Genomic DNA, 18,214 nt, shown 5'->3' with positions numbered 1-18,214 from the left:
TCTTTGGTCAAAACCATTTCCAAGGAGGCTGAAGCAAAGTTAGAGGGGAAAACACTGCCCACTGAGGACGAAGAGAGCTGCAGCCTCAGCATTACCAGGAACACTTCCTTGTCACAACCATCTAGAGCTTCTAGAAGTTCCTGCCCTTCACGCACCTCTACCTCCACCTCCACCAGCACCACTACATCAACATCATCTCCTATAGATGTGAGAGCTGAGGTTGAGCAGGCCAGCAGTGAGAGGATGAGGAGGAGCATGAGGAAAAGTAGGCGGACACTTGGAGGGAAGGAGCAAGAGCAGAAGGAGGAAGGGAGTCAGGTTGATCAACCAATCCCCGCTCCTGTCACGGAGAACGAGACTAGTTTGTAAACTCTTTCTAAAAACTTGTTATACTTTACCCTTCTCTCTATGAGATGCATGCAGCTGTTGTGGGTGCTTGTGATGTGACTTTGTAATGTAGCCGTCATTTCTTCTTCCTGTCATTCTTTTTATGTGTCCTGTGCTGTCTGATTTGTTCAGATAGAGGCTACAACATGGAGAATCTGTCGGTAGAGCAGAAGACTTTCACATAATTTAAGGTTTTAGTTATTTTAGGAAACAGGATATCACTTAATAACATCATAGAAGTACTGTTCTGGTGGACAGAGCTTTATAAAAGCAAGGTCTTTGGATAGAAACCGGTTCAAGCGATTAAATTTCAGTATCAGGAAGCACCTTTTAGTTGTCATAAATGGTTGCAAAAGCACTTCTGGGAGGCTAAGTTTGTGAGTGTACATTTCTTTCACAATAAGACAAAGTTAGCTTTCCACCTACCCACATGACACAACACCACAGCACTCACCTCCACTCTAGATGTGTCTGAGATCGAGAATGTTTTGGGGAAATATGAAGGTGTGTTTGTTTTGATCTGCTTGCCTGGTTTGTAGATATGTTTGGTGGTACTTTTGCTCTGTGAAATCACTGTGAAAACAATACATCGGCTGAACTTGACAATCACTTGAATGACAGCTACACAAGGGCATGTCAGTGTAGTCAGCCACTGGCACTTTGTCGTAGCTAGATTGCTTTTGATTTCAAGTTTAAGCTATGAATTGTTTTTATCAGTGAGTGGGAATGTTGCTTGATGGTAGATTGTTTGTGGTTAGTTATGTGATACTCTGAACTCTAATTACAGAAACTAATACTACTAAATATCAAACTTATTAGTGTAAAAATGTCATTGACGATTTTTCTGGCCTCACAGATTCTCAAATCTTTGATTCCCCTTGATGTTATCAGCCACCCGTAAGCCTAAAAGTAGTTAATATAATGATTCCGTTACATTAAGACCTAATATTTAGCACACTGAACTAAAGAAGATAGATTTAATATAAAAGAACAGGTCTGCAAAGTATTGTCAGTGTGGAAGGGCTTGACACCTGCATTCCTTCTAATGGCCAGCAAGGAGCGTCTTCTGTCCTCGCAAAAAGAAATTTGATTGGTTCAAAGTTGAATTTGCCTCAATGCACTTTGCATAGTAAGGTAAAGACTCTACAGCAATACAGAGAAAATCCCAACAATCAGCCGACCCCCTATGAAAAAGCATTTGGCAACAGTGGGAAGGTAAAACTCCCTTTTGCCAGAAAGAAACCTCAGAGTAGAAGCAGGCTCAGTGAGGAGGAGCCATCTGCCACGACGGGTTGGAATGAAGGGTGCATCTAATTGGTCAGTTGTCATATTTTAAAGAACTGATCAAAATGTAATCAATTAATGCTTCATTATAGTTGTACGTTTTAATACTTCTTTTTAAATGTAGATATCATTAGAGTTACTTCTTTTAATGGTTGCATAATCAAAACTGTGCAAATGTTTCCCATCCCTGGGTACAGATGATGTGGAGGCCCACACAAGGTCTGGAAATGAAATGAAAAAGCTGTAGAATATAGCCCTTAAAACATCTCATTGGAGAGCTTCAGCAATTGTGGTAGGTTTTGTGTTAAGCTAAGTAAACCATGGACTTTGAGTAAATTAATACCAAACAGACAGATAGTATTGGATTCCTTCTCATCCAGTTTTCATCAAAAGAGCAGAAAAAATCCTAAATAAGCATTTAGTTTCTTAACAGAACGTTGAGGTTTGTCAGGCCAGAAAATCTCTTTTTTTCTTATAAGTGGGACATGGGACAGTGAGCTAAAGTTGGTCTTTCTTTGTTTGGTTTAATATAAACACTGCATTAAAAACAAATGTTCATTAAGTAGTTATTTAGCAGGTTACATCAAGGTGAAAGGTCCAAAACAGACAAACTTAAAGTTCACAATCCCAATCTGTTTCTTTCATTACATTCTCTGAGTCTCTGTGTGTGTCTCTCACTGAGAACCACATGTGATTCATTTGGAAATTTCTGTCATTACATAACACTAACTGTTTGTACCCTACCCTTCCTTGCTTCCTCGCACAGGCCCTCACAGTCCCTGTGAGAGAACAGACCTCCGCATGGCGATAGTAGCTGACCACCTTGGACTCAGTTGGACTGGTGAGTTTGAACACATCTCCGTTTTTTGTTTGTTTGTTTGTTTGTTTACTTTCACATTGTGTAAAAATTAAGCCAAACAGAACCACAAAGTGATGTAAGAAAAATGATTATCATAAAATGTGAGAATTTTTAAGGCTGAAGGAATGATCTGGACTGAAACGGACTCTTATGTGTCAGTTTTTAAGGGTTTGTTGCCACCTGGTGGACGTATACTGTAAAAATGTCTCAACTGAGCAGTACTGCAGTGATATTTATAGCCACATAATACTACAGCATCATCGGTACATAGCATATAACAAAAAATAACTAAAAAACTTCTCATGTTTGGATGTTTTTCAAATTTTGAAGATACTTAACTGCTGAATACATGTAGGAGATACTAGGATTTGAAACGGTGAAGAAAATATATAAAGCAATAAAAGCTTCATTGATTTTAAGGAGCATAAAGCTTTGATACATCTTTATATTTGAGTGTATCTTTAGAGGAATAGCAGGTGTATATTTTACTTGAGCAGCGATTAGGGCGTGGCCCCTGCGGCCGCCTGCACTGCAGCACTTTCCCCACGCCTACCAGCATTTGTACGACTGGCTGTGAATGCACTGCAAACGTATGTCCGCTGAATGAGTGCCCAGCTGAGAGAAGGAATCTAATCCATATTTAATGTGTGTTCCAATTGCAGAGCTGCAGTGAACCATCAGACCTGCTGAACATTAGTTTCTCGTGGGTTTAGATTTAGAGTCGTGATTCTAGTCCTTCATTAGCTGCAGACTGTGTCTGACACATTGTTTGGCAGTAATTCATTTCGGTGCTGCAGTTTAATCAGTGCATCAGCACATCCCTCACCTCCTGCTTTGTAGGCAATCAAGTGTAACCTGTAACATGGGCCCAGATCAGATGTAAGTGGTGCAAACATGAAAACTAATTCAAAATGCCACTTTCGCCACACGCATTTTCTAGCTAAATACTGTTGCTGCATTTGTTTTTGCATTTCTACACATTTCCCTTTGTTAGGCATGATACTGTCAGATTTATCAACTGGAGAGCAATCTCTATAAACAGATATCTTCATATGAACATGCCAGATCTGGAAGCTAGGGACACGTTTTCTGTCTGCTTTCTGTTTGTAGTATGAGTTCCAGTCACGTTTGAGCAGGCTTTGGCATGCATGCCAGTAAATAGTGATAAAGTGAAATGATCAGCTATTGTCTCACAATGATTTAACTTTACAAAAAAGAAGGAAGCGATGCATGGCACTGATGGCATCAGGTGCAGCAAAACTGCAGAGCAACAGAAGCACATCACCCACATTCATACCACAGGTGTAAATGCTGGGAATGGCAGTGGCATCATGCTTGCAGGCAGTTCTCCAGAAAGCCAACAACACGTTGTGTCAACTTGACATGGATGATGTTGTGCATAGCTTGAATGCTGACTGGTTAAAAAGAGGGAACAAGAGAGAACAAGAAAGAGAGCAATAGCTCAATTTTAAAATATATATATATAATTAATGGCACTCAACATCCTCAACATGTTTGAATTTCTCTCATGGGAATGGATGGCTGAAAGATCAGATAAAACAAAACATGTAACTTTGGTGGTCAATAATGGTGCTGCAGAAATGTCCTGTTGTGGAACTCCAGCCCTGCAATTCAGCTATCTATATGCTGCTGTTACAGAGCTGGCCAGGGAGCTGGATTTCTCTGTGGATGAGATCAACTTGATCAGAGTGGAAAACCCCAATTCCCTGACGGCACAGAGCTTCATGCTCCTAAAGAAATGGGTGCACAGGGACGGTAAAAATGCCACAAGTAAGTACAGAAGTAGATATGGCTGCTGTATTTCATACTCATATATATTTCAGTTGCTGGTTTATGATAAAACGAATCAATAAAAGGACATTATCAATGTTTGCGATGCCACAACATCACCTTATGAATCAATTCCTGTCTCTCTCCTCCCCAGCGGATGCTTTAACCGCGGTGCTGACTAAGATCAATCGGTTGGATATTGTGACTTTGCTGGAAGGGCCCATATTTGACTACGGTAACATTTCAGGCACACGCTGCTTTGCCGATGATAACGCAGTATTCCCGGATCAGTCCGATGGTAAAGTGTAGCCCACCCTAGCTGAACTCAGTCTATCTCTCAGTCTATCCCTTCACCCTTCTTCACCACCTCTCTCAGCCAGAGGCAGTCGGACATGACTGCGTAAATAAATATTGAACCAATCAGGCTTGACTAAACTGTGGAAGTTAATGACCAAAGTGAATGAACGCTCCAGCAGGTTCATTGAGTTCATGTCAGATAATGGACCGTCAGGTAGTAAACGCACTGGAGCCGTGTTTATTGAGCAGTCAGCTTGTTCGTTCACCAACACAGGCCAGTGCAATTCGTTCATAGCACTCAGTCTTTGGAACTGTAATGACAAGTGACAGATTGATAGAAATTCGTTCCCATATTATTGATTTTAATTAAGCGCAGGAAACTCTGTACCATTTTTGGGTGCATGAAACTTTTAGTATGTTTCATTGTTTTTGTCAGATGTACAAAAGCATGATGAAGGAAATGAATGCCGCCTCTGTCCCCGCTGATAAATGCATTTTCTTGAAATCTTGAAATGATTTTTTCAGATGGGGCAGGGCACTGCTTTGTAATTTGGTTTAACAATAGTTATGTTTATGTGTGTTTTTATTAATTAAACACAGCCATGACATGAGAAAACATGAAAACATAATCATAACAACCAATTTTTAACAATGGCATGCTTGCTTTAAGCACTATGGCAGACCCTTTTCTCTCCCTCTTCTGTATTTCTCTCTTTCCTCTTGTATGAAAATGAAGTATGGCAGCAGTTTGTGACTCTGACAGACACATTGAAGGCCATTTCAGAACTTTTACCACAATGTGCTGTTTCCCTCCTCACATTGCAGATATGTTCTCAAATACATTTCAAATGAAAATGCTTTATTTTTTATATAAATTTGACTGTTTTCCACAGTTAAAACACACTGTTAATATATCTTTAGATAACTAAATTTCAATAAGGAGAGATTACTTGGAAGAATTTAACATGATTTATTGAGATGGAGAAATTCATGTATTTGGTGATTAGACTCTGATGACCCATCATAGCAGAAGAAAATCCCAGCGGTGATGGATTTAGGACAGGACCCCCTGGAGTCTAGACACTGATGGTAGTGAAGATGAAGACTAAGGCTTAAATAGAGCTCTGACTGCGGTGGAGATGGGGAGGTGGTGGGTTGCATGAAAGAGAGTCTAAAAGGTAGGATGACAAGAAAATGATCGTACTAGAGAAATGATGTCAGTACTGAGATTGACAGTGTGGGAAAGCGTAAACATGTAAACAGAAAAAAAGCTGAACACCCAGGAATGCAGATGAGTGATTACAGATCTTCCTTATTGAACCTAAGCATAAGCTTCATAAAACCGGGGTAGAGTCAAGGGATGGATACGGGGAGCAGCACTGCAGGCTCAAGACACCCAATCCGTTTGACAACTCAACAACCGCCACATAGTATCAAAGGACTGAAAAGAGAAGCATGTAAAAGTCAATAACAATATTAAACAGCACAATTATATTCAGCAGTAATAATGCTTTTTTATTTCTCTAGCCTGTCTTTTGTCCCTGGCTATTACTGCAGGTTGACTGCCAGTTTTTAATTAAGGAACATGAGTAATGATGACTAATTATTAACTTCTGCCGCCAAATCCAATGCCAACTTTTTACCATGGATTTTACAGAACCATTGCTATGAATGGAATAAAATTAATCTTTCCACTACTGTTCTTTACTTCTTCAAGAAAAAAAAGCAGATAACACGCACTAAGTAAAGCCAAATAAGCTCTTCTCTGGATTCAGTAGACGAGTTTAGAGTCTGCTTTGGCACTTTAAAACAAAATTCTGAAATGGTCTCATTTCCAGTCTGTCTAATTAGGTTTTCTTGAAGTCATCTTAACACAAGGATCGGCTGTTACCTTGAATAACAACAGAGCTGAGGTGATCTTTTTGCAAAGATGATTTCTTGGGGAACCGACTTAAGTAGATTAACAAAATGCATGGCTATGGCTTTGTGTGAAGGGCTGCCTGCTGTGTTGTTGTTGACTCACATTAATACACTTCTAACACTCTTTAAATGGGCGAAGCCTTTTCAACACATCCAGAAGTGGGTTTTTTTTTTTTTTTGATGACTTGCACATTTTGATCTGGATGTGCTCTGTTCCACACGGCACTCACAGATGAGTTGAAAATGAAACGCCTTTTTTCAAAGTGTACAGTGTATACTAATGCTTCTGTGTCACTGCTGTTAGCTATGTGTGATACCTGTCATCTCCTGGTTCCTCCGAGCCTCCAGCCTCTACGCTCCACTGTAGCTTCCTCTGCTTTGAGACCAGCAGACTCCCTGCCTCTTCATCCTCCTCTTCCTCTTGCTTCTGAGTGACTAATTTCCACAGCAAATGCCCTTGTCTACTGAGCAGCACTAATCAGCTACTTCCCACCAATGGCTACCTTTTGCTAACCTCAGCAGCTTCAGGATCCAGTCATAGCTTCTGCTCCCACCCTTGCAGTTGAGTAGAATAAGACTAGAACAGCACAGTCTGTCATTACTAACAGCTTTCTACAGGTTGTGGAGGAACATAGCAATCTTACAGCTCTTTGGTGAGAGTTTAAGATCGCTCTTGTCAGCCTCTGCGCAAGCTGGATGACACTGAGAGCTAATTGCTGTCAAGGCCCATTTCAGACGCTCTTATCCATGGCATAGAAGTGCTCCAGGGGAGTCTCTTAACAGTAAAGCTCATTTAACCCAGTGTACATTTGCCAAACCAAACCTTAAAGACTATCAAGTCTTAAAAAATCACTGTAAGGTGGAGAAGTTATTGTTTGGTTTGGCAAATGTGAATCATGGCCTTTCTTCTGAACTTTTCGATGTGAAACATTCAGGATCTTTTTCCATGAAACAGTCTAAACATTGTGACATACTGTGTAATTTCCTTTTAGTAAGAAATCTGATGTGAGGTGTTATCAGGTTCTGCAACTTTGTCCAGAAACCATACTTGATCTGAATTTAATCAGATTTCGACATCCCGTCCTTGTGCACCACCAGACCGCTTTCAACTGGCTGCCATTTTTAGATCGCTCCATGAAAGTCGTTCTGACCGCTGACTGTGATTTCAGCATGAACCTCAAACTTGCAGATTGAGCCTACATGACCTTTTGAGTTTAACATCATTGGTGATGAGAGTTTTTCACCAACAATCTAGAGACAAAAGAGCAGGTATGAATGTACAAAGAACAGGAGAAACTTGAGTAGCTAATGTATTTGCCTCCCCCCAAAAATATGACACAACCACAAGGTAATTAAGACATACTGCACCACGCACACGCATAAATGCTGGCAATGCGTCGGCCGCTCACATTAAAAGATTCACCACAGATGTGAGATTGATCCTGGGGAACAGGATCAGGCATCCTTTAGATGTCTTAGAAGGATGACGAGTTCTGATGGGGGAACTTCGAGGAAGCCATGTTTCACCAGCAAATAGTGGATTAAAAAGGAAGAAATAACAAAATCACCATCTCTCCTCATCTGATTTGGTGAGGAGAGATGCAACTTTAGTCATTTTGCCTAAATGATTTGAGATAGACTCATTTTTATGATAGACTGGAGGAGATTCAGTGCGCATCACAGAGGCACAAGTGCACATGGTAAGGATGGGACTTTCATGGAGCGATCTACAGAACAGCACATGCAGGTTTTATGGACAGGGTCACAAAACCGCATACTTTAGTATTAGAACTTGGAAATTATAGAGTCTAGACTTTTAGTATTTCCAAGCATTTGCCCTTTCTCTTTTCATAAACATCTCCTCCTCTTTAAACCTAGACTGTAAAATCTCAGTTTTCCAGCAAAAAAATGATAAAATTATTGAAATTATTTGACTACCCTGGGGTGAAGGGTCCAAAGAGATGATACTCCTGCTGACTATGGTGCCTCTTCTTGCTTATCAGCTGAGATGAGCAACCCGATGAGTCCTACGCTCAATCTCTTCGCTTCTGCAGCTTCGTAGATTTTAAGCCTTCATCAGTCACATTTTCACTTCATTGTCAGTGTGTTTGACCTGTTTTATTTTTACATGCCTTGTTCTGTCTTCTAACCAGTTTTTGTCTAACATTTGTTCTGTGCCTTTTGTTCTGTCTTGTGAACCTTGCTAATTGCAACAGCTCCAAAACGTCTTAGAAGTCCTCAAATGCCTCAGCCTTCCCCTCTGCACACCACCTCCCTTTCTTCTTCCGCTCCACCCGTTCAAACCACACATATCAACACTTTCTCTTCCTCCTCTGTCTTTTTCTTCCCATCTCCCCCTTCCACACCTCCTGTTTACCTCCTGCCTGTGGCCCCTGTTCTCCCTCACTTCTTCACTCTGCCTTATTCCCCTCCTCTTCCCTCCTCCCCTCAAAGTCCTTTTAGCTGCCCTTCTTTCTTCTCTCCTCACTTTCCGCCCTCGGCCCTCTCCAAGCCCCTTCCTCCTCTTTCTTCCTCACTCCCAACTCTTCACCTTTTACCGCCTCCTCATTCTGCCTCTCCTACATCTGCTGAGTCTTCTCTCCCTTGTGCCTCTCCTCGCACCTTATCAGCTACTACTGTCCCTTCTTCTCCTTCCCCATCTTTAATATGTGCTTCCTCTCCACCTTTACTTCCTCCCTCTTCTATACTTCCTCTCTGTCCTTGCTCTTCATCCTCTTCTCCACCTCAAAATCGCCATCCTCTATCTCCACCTCCCCCATCTCCCCCATCCTCTCCCCTCCCTCCTGGTGTTCCTCCTTACTTCAGGCAAGATCGTTCAGTTCCTGAGGTTTACATTTAGAGGCCTGTGTGCTTCTCACTGCCTTTTGTTTGAACCAGCACAACTAAGCTACCTGAACTCTTCTCAAGCTTTTGCTCATAAACTGACCTAATTACTGAAAATGAAGTCCAGCTTGTTTTAAAGTCTCCTGCCTCACTAACTTCACTAATGTTGCATTTATTTGAGTGAGGCTGGGTCTAAGGCTACGTAGGTTTAAAAAGAAAACTCAAGTGCCAATTTTAGGCTACATAAACAGTATATGCCAGGTTTTTGGTTTTATTTTTATATTTTGTGTATTTCTGTTTCCACCACTTTTTGATGTGGTCATGTCTACTCGGTAGGGCTGGTTCAAAAGTCATTTAAAAGTACTTGAAATTATTGATTATTTTTCTACTTCTAGAGGCGGCAGAACAAAATTTAAACACAACAATTCTGATGTTCGTATATATTACAGATCGAGTACAACTGGAATAGCGTTATCATTTATCCACAGGAATAAATTCCAGAGTCTGGTTTGAACTCTGGTTTGTTCTGCAAGAAGCAATCCAGTACTGGCACAACACATTCGGAGAGAAATGCAGCCAGAGCCACAAAAGTGTAGAAATATCTGTCTTAGATGGCATGATGTACAAAGCAGGAGAGATGTTTCCTCTAAGTGAAGAAGTAGATTAATGAACTCACTCTGGACACCGATTGTGCAAACTATCCTCAACACATCGTGCATTTAAAGTAGCTGAACACCTGATGAATGGCCTGTTTTTTTTTCAGAAGAGACATGAAGGGCAGGCCTCTCTTAACAACAATGTGGGTGTTTATCCTTTTTATTTCCAAACTGTATGTCCTAATTAAATTCGTAGTTGTAAAATTATGTCGCAAGAAATCAGCTGAAAGCACACTGTGACCTTTGTAGATGTGTATAGGTGTGTGTAGCATCTAAAGAGCCAGATGTGTTTCTGAGCAGTTCACAAAGATTAAATTATAGCTTAAAGGAGCAGCGGCTCCCATTCAGCCGGCAAATTCCACTGTAAATATTGCTCCATGTCTGCTCTGTGTGTATGTGATTTGAGATTAAATACGGATGTAATACTTTGCCTCCATAGTCTTTAAAGGTAATGGCATTACGTATTTTTTTTCTTATTTCAATTTAATATATTTCTGAATACTAAAATTCACCCACCAAATGCACAAATACCACAAGCAGAATCTAGAGGTGCAGTTCCCAGGAAGTTACCACTGGGTGTAAACCGACAAATAACTTTATAATATGTAAAGTTGTGTTTACATCTTATTCTGCTCCTTAATCACTTACACTTGTGACTTTTGAACAGATGCTACCCTTAAATGTTTCAAATGTTTCTCATTTCATCACCTCCATCACTTTACTTCTCCTTCCCTCCCTCTTCCAACCCCTTTTTTTTTTTTTTATCTTTACCCCCTCTTCAATCCTCGTATCCTCTAATCCTGTACTCCTACAATCCACCCAGGCTACGACAATATAGATCTGGAGCTCCAAACCCCCTCAGACCTCAACTACGTGCCCCCAACCCCACTGCGCTCAGACGACTTCTTTAGCGAGGGCGATCCTTTAGTAGAGTCCCATAACAAGTCCATGCTTACTAGACCTAGCGACCTCTCTCTCACTCAGACCACCAGCACCTCCAGCAGCGACCCCCTCACAGTGGCCCCGGGTCCAGGCTCCACTGCCACAGAGCTACCTATTGCTGGGCCTGAAGATACAGAAACTGAGATGTTTACTGAAGAAAAAACAGGATTGGTGTGTGTAGAGAGGCCAGATAATGACAGACGGTTGGTAGAGCAATCAGGAAAGGAGACAGAAGAAGTAAAAGCAGGAGACCATCTTGTTTTGGAGAGTCAGGGAGGGGCCGTAAAAGAGAAGGCTACCGCAGACACTGGTCTTGGAAATGGAGTGGAGGAAGAAGAGGAGGAGGAAATGACGCAGGAGAGGTTGCAGAGTCTGCTGGAGGATTTAAAGCTGGAAGAGGGCATGGAGGAAGAGGAGGTGTCAGAGGAGCTTGTGAATGCCATCCTTGAGCAAGTACGGAAAGCAGAAAAAGACATTTATTCAGTTCCAGGCAGGAGCAGTGAGACGTCTGGCGCAATCGGGGAGTCAGCAGCCCCTGGCCCCAGCCCGGGCTCTGAGAAGGGCAGGTAGGACTTGATTTTATTTGAAATTCATTGTCACGTCTTTCTGCTCCCAGGTGTATTGTCCTAAATCTCTTTAACTCGTCCAGCCCCGACAGTCTAGCTGATTCGCTAGAGGAGCCCCAGGTTCAGACCAACAAACAGAATGGAGGTCAGACTGAAGCAGCCAGGGAAGGGATGGAAAAGGTGCCCAGGAGGAAGGAATCCCAGGAGGACAGCAGCACAGCGGGACCAAGCAGAGGAGACAAGGACGGAGGCAACAGGTCCCAGCACAAAGTCCAGGTGGGAATCGGTCCTTCACAGAGAATCTTGTCTTGAAGCCTTGAAAAAGTCTTTAACTGTATATTATATTATTCTCCTTCTGTTGTTATGTGGGCTTAAAATATTTAACCTCTGAGATTAGCCCAATTCTTCTGTCATATGTTAACTTTCCATATGAATCCCACACACTCTGGCCTCGTTGACATTACTCTGCTGCTGGGCTGCCTTCATCAGGAGAGTGTTAGAGAGAAGGAGTCCGACTCTGATGAGGAGACCACTGTCACTACCAGGGTGATACGCAGACGGGTTGTACTCAAGGTCTGTTAGGCCTGGTGTGCAGAGACATGTTGAAGCAGAGTGCAGTGGACCGATAGCGTGTGAAGAAGAGTGATACCAGAGAGACTGAACAGAAGCTATTTGCTATGTGTGCTGAGCATGACAGTAACAGTGTTTTTGTGCAAGTTTGTTAACATGGAGTGGAATGTGTGTGCAGCTATAGTAACTTTAAAAGATAACTGGAGACGGGATATGTGCGAGGAAACAAAGAGACATTTTTTTAGATTAACATATGACCCAAAGAGGAGTTCTAAATTTTCTCTAAATTGAAATAGAAACTTGACTACAGCTGTTTATACGTTTAGCTTTGCTATAGTATTAAGTTCTAATTGCTTGCTTGCCTTGCTTGTGCTCTTCTACCTGGCTGGTGGATTGTTGGTTGTGCTTTACCATATATATTTAATTTACCGAATAAAAGGAATGTGCCAAACTTCTTCTGAGGGGGGAAGAAAAGGTGGCCTTTGATTTAAGCTTCTTTTCAGCTAGAAGCAACTAATAGATATTTTAATTATTGATGCTAAGTGCTAAGTGTTTCCAGGGAGTCATCAGTTAATTGCTTAGTGTAAAAAAATAAAATAAAAATCAGAAAATAGATTCATAAAGCCCTAAGTGAAGCTTTGATACAAATTAACAAGATTAAAGCAGCATATATTTACTTAGGATAGCTGAAATTAAATAAACTGTGGCGATTTTTGCCTAATTGAAACGCTGCCCATGTTGGAACACATTTCCAAAGTGGAAAAAGTCTGCTTGAAGATCTTATAAATTTAATAGGAATAAAAAAACTAAACTAAAGCAAGAATATAACATGTACAGTATTCACAGACTTTGCTGTGACAATGAAAATTGAGCTCTGGTGCATCCTGTTTCCACTGAAAGTACTCCAGCCATCATTCAGCATTCAACACAACCTCTTCACACCCTCCACAAAAGGCCGAACTGGCTCGACACCAGTAGATACCAGTTATATTCTATATTCTTTATTGTTTTGTTACAATCTCTGGCTCTATCAAGGTTCATTTTGAGGTGATAATAAGATGCATTTGTATGGTTTTTGAACGGGGTTTCGCCTGAACTTTTATTTTTCCATCTATGGACACATCCTTCTGAAGCTTTGTTTAAAAGAAACACTTTTATTGTATTCTTTCCGTATTTCTATATTATAAATGTCTTTTAAACAGCATTTGGTGTTTCCAGTGCTTTTGCTGCGGTTTTGAAGTTTGGACGTGTTGCGACAGCAGGATGCAGTATTACATTACATTATTTAATAAACCTGCCGATCTAAATACTCACCTTTCCACTTTATATGATAAATATGTTCTAGGGCAAATACCCTGGTTTTGCATCCATTGTGATTTGTGGGCTGTTTGGAAATGCTTCTTTATTTATTTGATGAATAACAGTCTTGGAGCTAACCCTACCTGCACCTTTACCTTCCTCATTTCTTTCTCACTTTTCCATCCAAATAAAAACTTTCACCCCAGGGAGAGGAGGCCAGAAACATTCCTGGAGACTCTGTGACAGAGGAGCAGTTCATAGATGAAGATGGGAATCTGGTCACCAGAAAAGTAACCAGTCTTTCTCCTCCATTGCTTTTCTTGTCTTACACCACATGTATATGCCATGTACAGCCACAGTAAAATTTAATAGGGAAAACGATGAACCATGGAAGGCACAAATCTGTTATGTGAGCTCGATTTGTTTCCCCTTTGGCCATACGCCCTTGGTTTGTGATTGATTGGTTATCTCACCCTCCAGTTTGCTGTCCATGTACAGACTAGAGGGATTAGATGACCAGTACCCTTCAAAACTGAGGGTTTGGGCCAAGGAGGGGAATTCAGATTGGACCTCATTGTCACAATGATGCCGACAACCTCTTAGATGCATGAACCAAACCTATCACATACCATCCCATTGACTTTTACACGACACCTCTACATATCTCCCTCATCCTTTTTTGCATCACTTCTCTCAACTCCCCCACCCTCCTCCTGCTAACATGCTTCTTCCCCTGCAGGTGATCAGAAAGGTTGTACGCAGAGTGTTCAGCTCAGAGGAAAGGAGGCAAAGTGAAGGCGAATTTATTGCAGCAGAAGAACCTGCTGCTGCTGCTGGTGGGGGAGGTGTTGGTGGTGGTGTAGCCTCAGGTGGAGCTGACACTGCTTCTTCATCAGGAGCGGCAGCAAGAGCCACGGGGGGGAAGGGCAAGAAGAAGGGGAAGCGATCCCGACACGGCCACAAGGAGGAGCCTCAAAGAGTGAAAGCTGAGGTTGCTGTCGAAACAAACTGCCTGACTTAGTGAGCTGAGGTGTCTGCATGAAGCTGTAGCTTTGTGTAAACTCTTAATCAATCAATGTAAACTCTTAATCACCTTTTAGATGAGCAGAGGACACACATTCTGACAGCATTAAGGCAGCCATAAACCAAAGTAAACTGCATTCCAGTGAGGGGAGGTGTACTACAAAGCGCGATTAATGGGTTAGTGAGGTATGTTTAGCCTGGCTAGATCACCATGGCAACTTCTGCTGAACAGATAACATGGTCCAGAGTGGTTAATGTTCAGGGTTTTGTTGTAAAATTGTCTAGAAGCATCAGCATAAGTTTTAGTTCAGGTTCAAGGCCCTTCTTGCCCCAAGTGTCCTATGAGTTGAACCTGAAGCACAGTTGATCTGCGATTAAGACCAGAAAAGCGTTTGTGATTTAAAAAAAAAAAAAAAAACAGCACTTAAAAGTCCAGCTAAAATTTGGGCAAAGCAGGTTGGTCAGGAGAAGCAAGAGGCAGGTGAGCAAAGATAAAATGCCATGGCCACATCGTCACTGGGGACCTCAAGTAGATTTATAAATACACATCAGTTTACGCATGTAAAAACAGAAGATGAAGATCTTGGCTAAGATTGGTTTATCCATACAAAATGGTAAAATGACAGAAGTGTCAAATGTAATGACTAAATTGTGATGTTCATGCAACTTAAACTTTATTTTGACATTCAGGTTTTGTTTGCTGTTTCCTGTTTGAAAAATTGAGTGTGAGTTTATGAAATGCTGTGCAGTTTAGAACAATTTCATAACAGCAACCTTACTGTCTGAATACAGTTTGCAGTGGTTGCAGTGTGTGTTTCCTCAGTAGCAGCTACAGCCTCTAGGTTGAGACTAGACCGAGTCTGAGAACTACTAATATCAAGTGATTCAACTAATATAGAATGTCGTTATTCTCTCTATTAAGCATGTGTGCTTTCATTTGCAAATGTACAGATGTAGTAATTTTAACATTTTTTCACTCCTTAAACTCATCTTTCCTCCAGCATGCTGCCTGATGTAGAAGATGAACCAAACTGTGCTTCATTAACACTCACCGATAATGCCTTGCCTGAGTTTAGTACTGATATTTCCTTTCTCTCTCTCTCTCTCTTTTTGTTTTGCTTTTTTTTTTGTTCCTGTCTTGTGCTGAATCTCGCTGCTTTTCTTAATCTCCTTCTGCCAAGCCTGGAGACGGTGCCAACAAGAAACCAGGGAGGAAGAGTCATTCTTAACAGTAGAGCTCTCAACTACAACTGGTAAGAGGCCACTCATAAAGACACTAAAAACTCCCATAAGTTACCAAATATTCACCTATAGACCATAAAGATTAATTATGTGTGTTTTCTGTAAATACAATAAGAATATACTATTTTTTGCTTAATATAAAGTATGGTATATAAAGACATGTTTAGCTGAAGACTTTAATTCTGAAATTTAGAGTTAAGACCACTCAGATGTCTGTATGCTGAGTATGAAGCCATCTACCTTTTAACTCTGATGTAATCAGGAAGACAACTGAGTTTTTCAACTGGAATAAAATTGTCAGTGCTGTTGTACTCCCAGGCATTACAGTCAAGCGCACCATGCAGATCCTTATTAACAAGAATATTTGCAAGGATTTAAAAGCTAGCAATAATTTAAGTTGCTAGTTGACATCTAAATGTGAGTTTTATGTTCTAGTTAGTATTTAAAAAAATATCACCTTATGTTGTATGTAAACAAAGATGAAAACGAATCACTTGCGAGGTTTTGTAGGACACTTTCTGTTACGTTCCAGAGTTAACTAAAGCTATCAAAATGATATGAACAAACAATTGTTTATGACTTCATGTCCAAAATCTCTTTGTACTGTGTTGAACAGATACTGGAGATGAACTAGTGTCAGGTGGTACTTTCATGTAATTCCAATTTGTACCACAAGGTGGTGCAGTGAATAAATAAAACATATAAACAGGAGAATTAATTAAAAACACAATTACAATCGAGGCCAAGAAAGACAAAAAAAGATATTTAAAACTGCAATCCTAAAGCAGAAAAGTACTTTTTTTATACAACAACCAATCTGAAGTATAAACTTTCCTTTACACTCAGGTCCATGGACATCCACCTGTGACCCCCACACATGACCCTGGGAGGAAAAACAGACCGGAGCCAATGAAACCGGGAGCCAACACGTGTCTGAAGCTTTCGCTTTACAACGCATGGTTTTCAGCAAGACAACACGTTACTTTTCTTTGATTTCGCATGAGCATGTCACCAAACTCACTCACTGTTGGAAAACAACACCGAAGGACACGCATGGACGTGAGCTGGAAACTTCTTTAATCTTTGGCAAATGAAAGGCGTCTGTGACCAAAGACGGCACAAACAGCGAGGGAAAAGACTTCACTCTCTCAGACACTCGCCTTGTATGGCTTTATTTTTTCCTCCTGCACTCACGGTATTGGGGTGCACCATGTGGTTCTTTTATAAAACAAAGGAGATATAATAGTACCTGGGTGTTTTTGTTGTACATAAATGACACTGTATAAAATCTTTAAAAAAAAAAGAATTGGTAGCTTCACAGATTGTTTATGCACTGATTTGAGTTGATGAAGCTTTGCAGAGCCAGTGCATTTGTATTGAGAGGTCGACACTTTTCGTGCAGCCTGGAGTGTGTCTTCTGACGTGCTCTTCCCAAATATAAAAAGGAACAAAAAAAGCTGTATGTGAATGAAACGAATGGAGAAAAAAAAATGATGCTTGATTTTCAACAGAGGACATTTTCTTTAAAGACAACAGCTACTCTGCTCTGTCCGAGGGACATTCTTCAGAGAAATGATATTTTGCTGCATGTTATGTCACTTTATTTTTAACGCTTTCCTTTCTTTCTCTTAATTCAAAGCACTGTAATACAACTTAGAGAGGGTGTGATGGTACTTCTGTCTGTGTGAGCACTCATAGTAACCCAAACATCTGTCATCTATAACTGTTTTGTTTTTTATTTAATTTCCTTTTCTTTTCTTTTTTTTTACAAATGAAATGACACTCCACATCCTAGTGGCGAGATAGTACAGCATCCTTCTTATGCAACAGGAAAGTACTGACACTGTCCAATGCATCTTTCAGACTAGCACATTGTTAGCTCTAGACCGCTAGCAACGCTCTGTGTTTGTGCGTTTGTCTGTGTGTGCGCGTGTGTGTGTTTAACATTAAGAAAAAAAATCCATGCATACTAGAAGTGTATATTTAAACCTTTAGTTCTACTGTGGTTTTTAAAAGGGGACTTTTACGTTGATGATTTTTATCTGTTTATTTGCTTCTATTTACATGAGAACAGAGAATCTCATTTTTAGCCCCATCACTCAAATCGAAATCTTTGTAATCACATACAAATCACTGTCAGTTATTAAAAATGTGACTTTCTGTTCATGTGTAAATTGAATTTCTGTTTGTTTTTTTTTCATATGAATCCACCCTAAGCATCCATTGTTGATAATAAATCTGGTACCGACATGTATGACAAACCAACATAGCCTACACTGGATGATCCAAGTAATTATTTAAGCAGAAAAATAAATTGTGTTTAAACTGAACCTCTGCTAGTCAGTCTGATTTCTCTTTCTGGTTGCACAGGCCCAATGAAATACTGGCATGAATCATACCGATGTCTTTAAGACGTCAAGAAACCTCATGGAAACTAAAAGACAATAAAAGACCTGAAGATGTAGGCTGAAGAGCTTTGTGTATCACAACATACTTGCCTCACATGCTAGTGTCCACCAGTAAATAATGCCAAA

At 40.7% G+C, this 18,214-nt stretch overlaps 1 protein-coding gene across 22 annotated transcripts in view; it reads left to right on the top strand.

The window, feature by feature from the left end:
* The window catches only part of LOC309712972 (ankyrin-3-like), a 158,271-nt gene extending 140,261 nt beyond the window's left edge, over positions 1 to 18,010 (top strand). For 16 of the 22 annotated variants that reach the window (XM_082544231.1, XM_082544235.1, XM_082544229.1 and 13 more), the window contains 9 exons: positions 2,438 to 2,512; positions 4,190 to 4,321; positions 4,476 to 4,619; positions 10,862 to 11,546; positions 11,630 to 11,822; positions 13,622 to 13,705; positions 14,155 to 14,406; positions 15,620 to 15,691; positions 16,527 to 18,010. In XM_082544231.1, the coding sequence (XP_082400357.1) occupies positions 2,438 to 2,512; positions 4,190 to 4,321; positions 4,476 to 4,619; positions 10,862 to 11,546; positions 11,630 to 11,822; positions 13,622 to 13,705; positions 14,155 to 14,406; positions 15,620 to 15,667 (1,613 nt within the window). In that variant the 3' untranslated portion in view covers positions 15,668 to 15,691; positions 16,527 to 18,010. The other 6 variants (XM_082544233.1, XM_082544237.1, XM_082544239.1 and 3 more) reach the window with 6 other exon arrangements.
* Positions 18,011 to 18,214: the final 204 nt, after the last annotated feature.

The sequence above is a fragment of the Aulonocara stuartgranti genome (genome assembly GCF_965226115.1).
Source record: "Aulonocara stuartgranti genome assembly, chromosome: 8".
In the NCBI taxonomy this organism is placed as follows: Eukaryota; Metazoa; Chordata; class Actinopteri; order Cichliformes; family Cichlidae; genus Aulonocara; species Aulonocara stuartgranti.
This window is presented reverse-complemented; position numbering and strand designations above follow the sequence as displayed.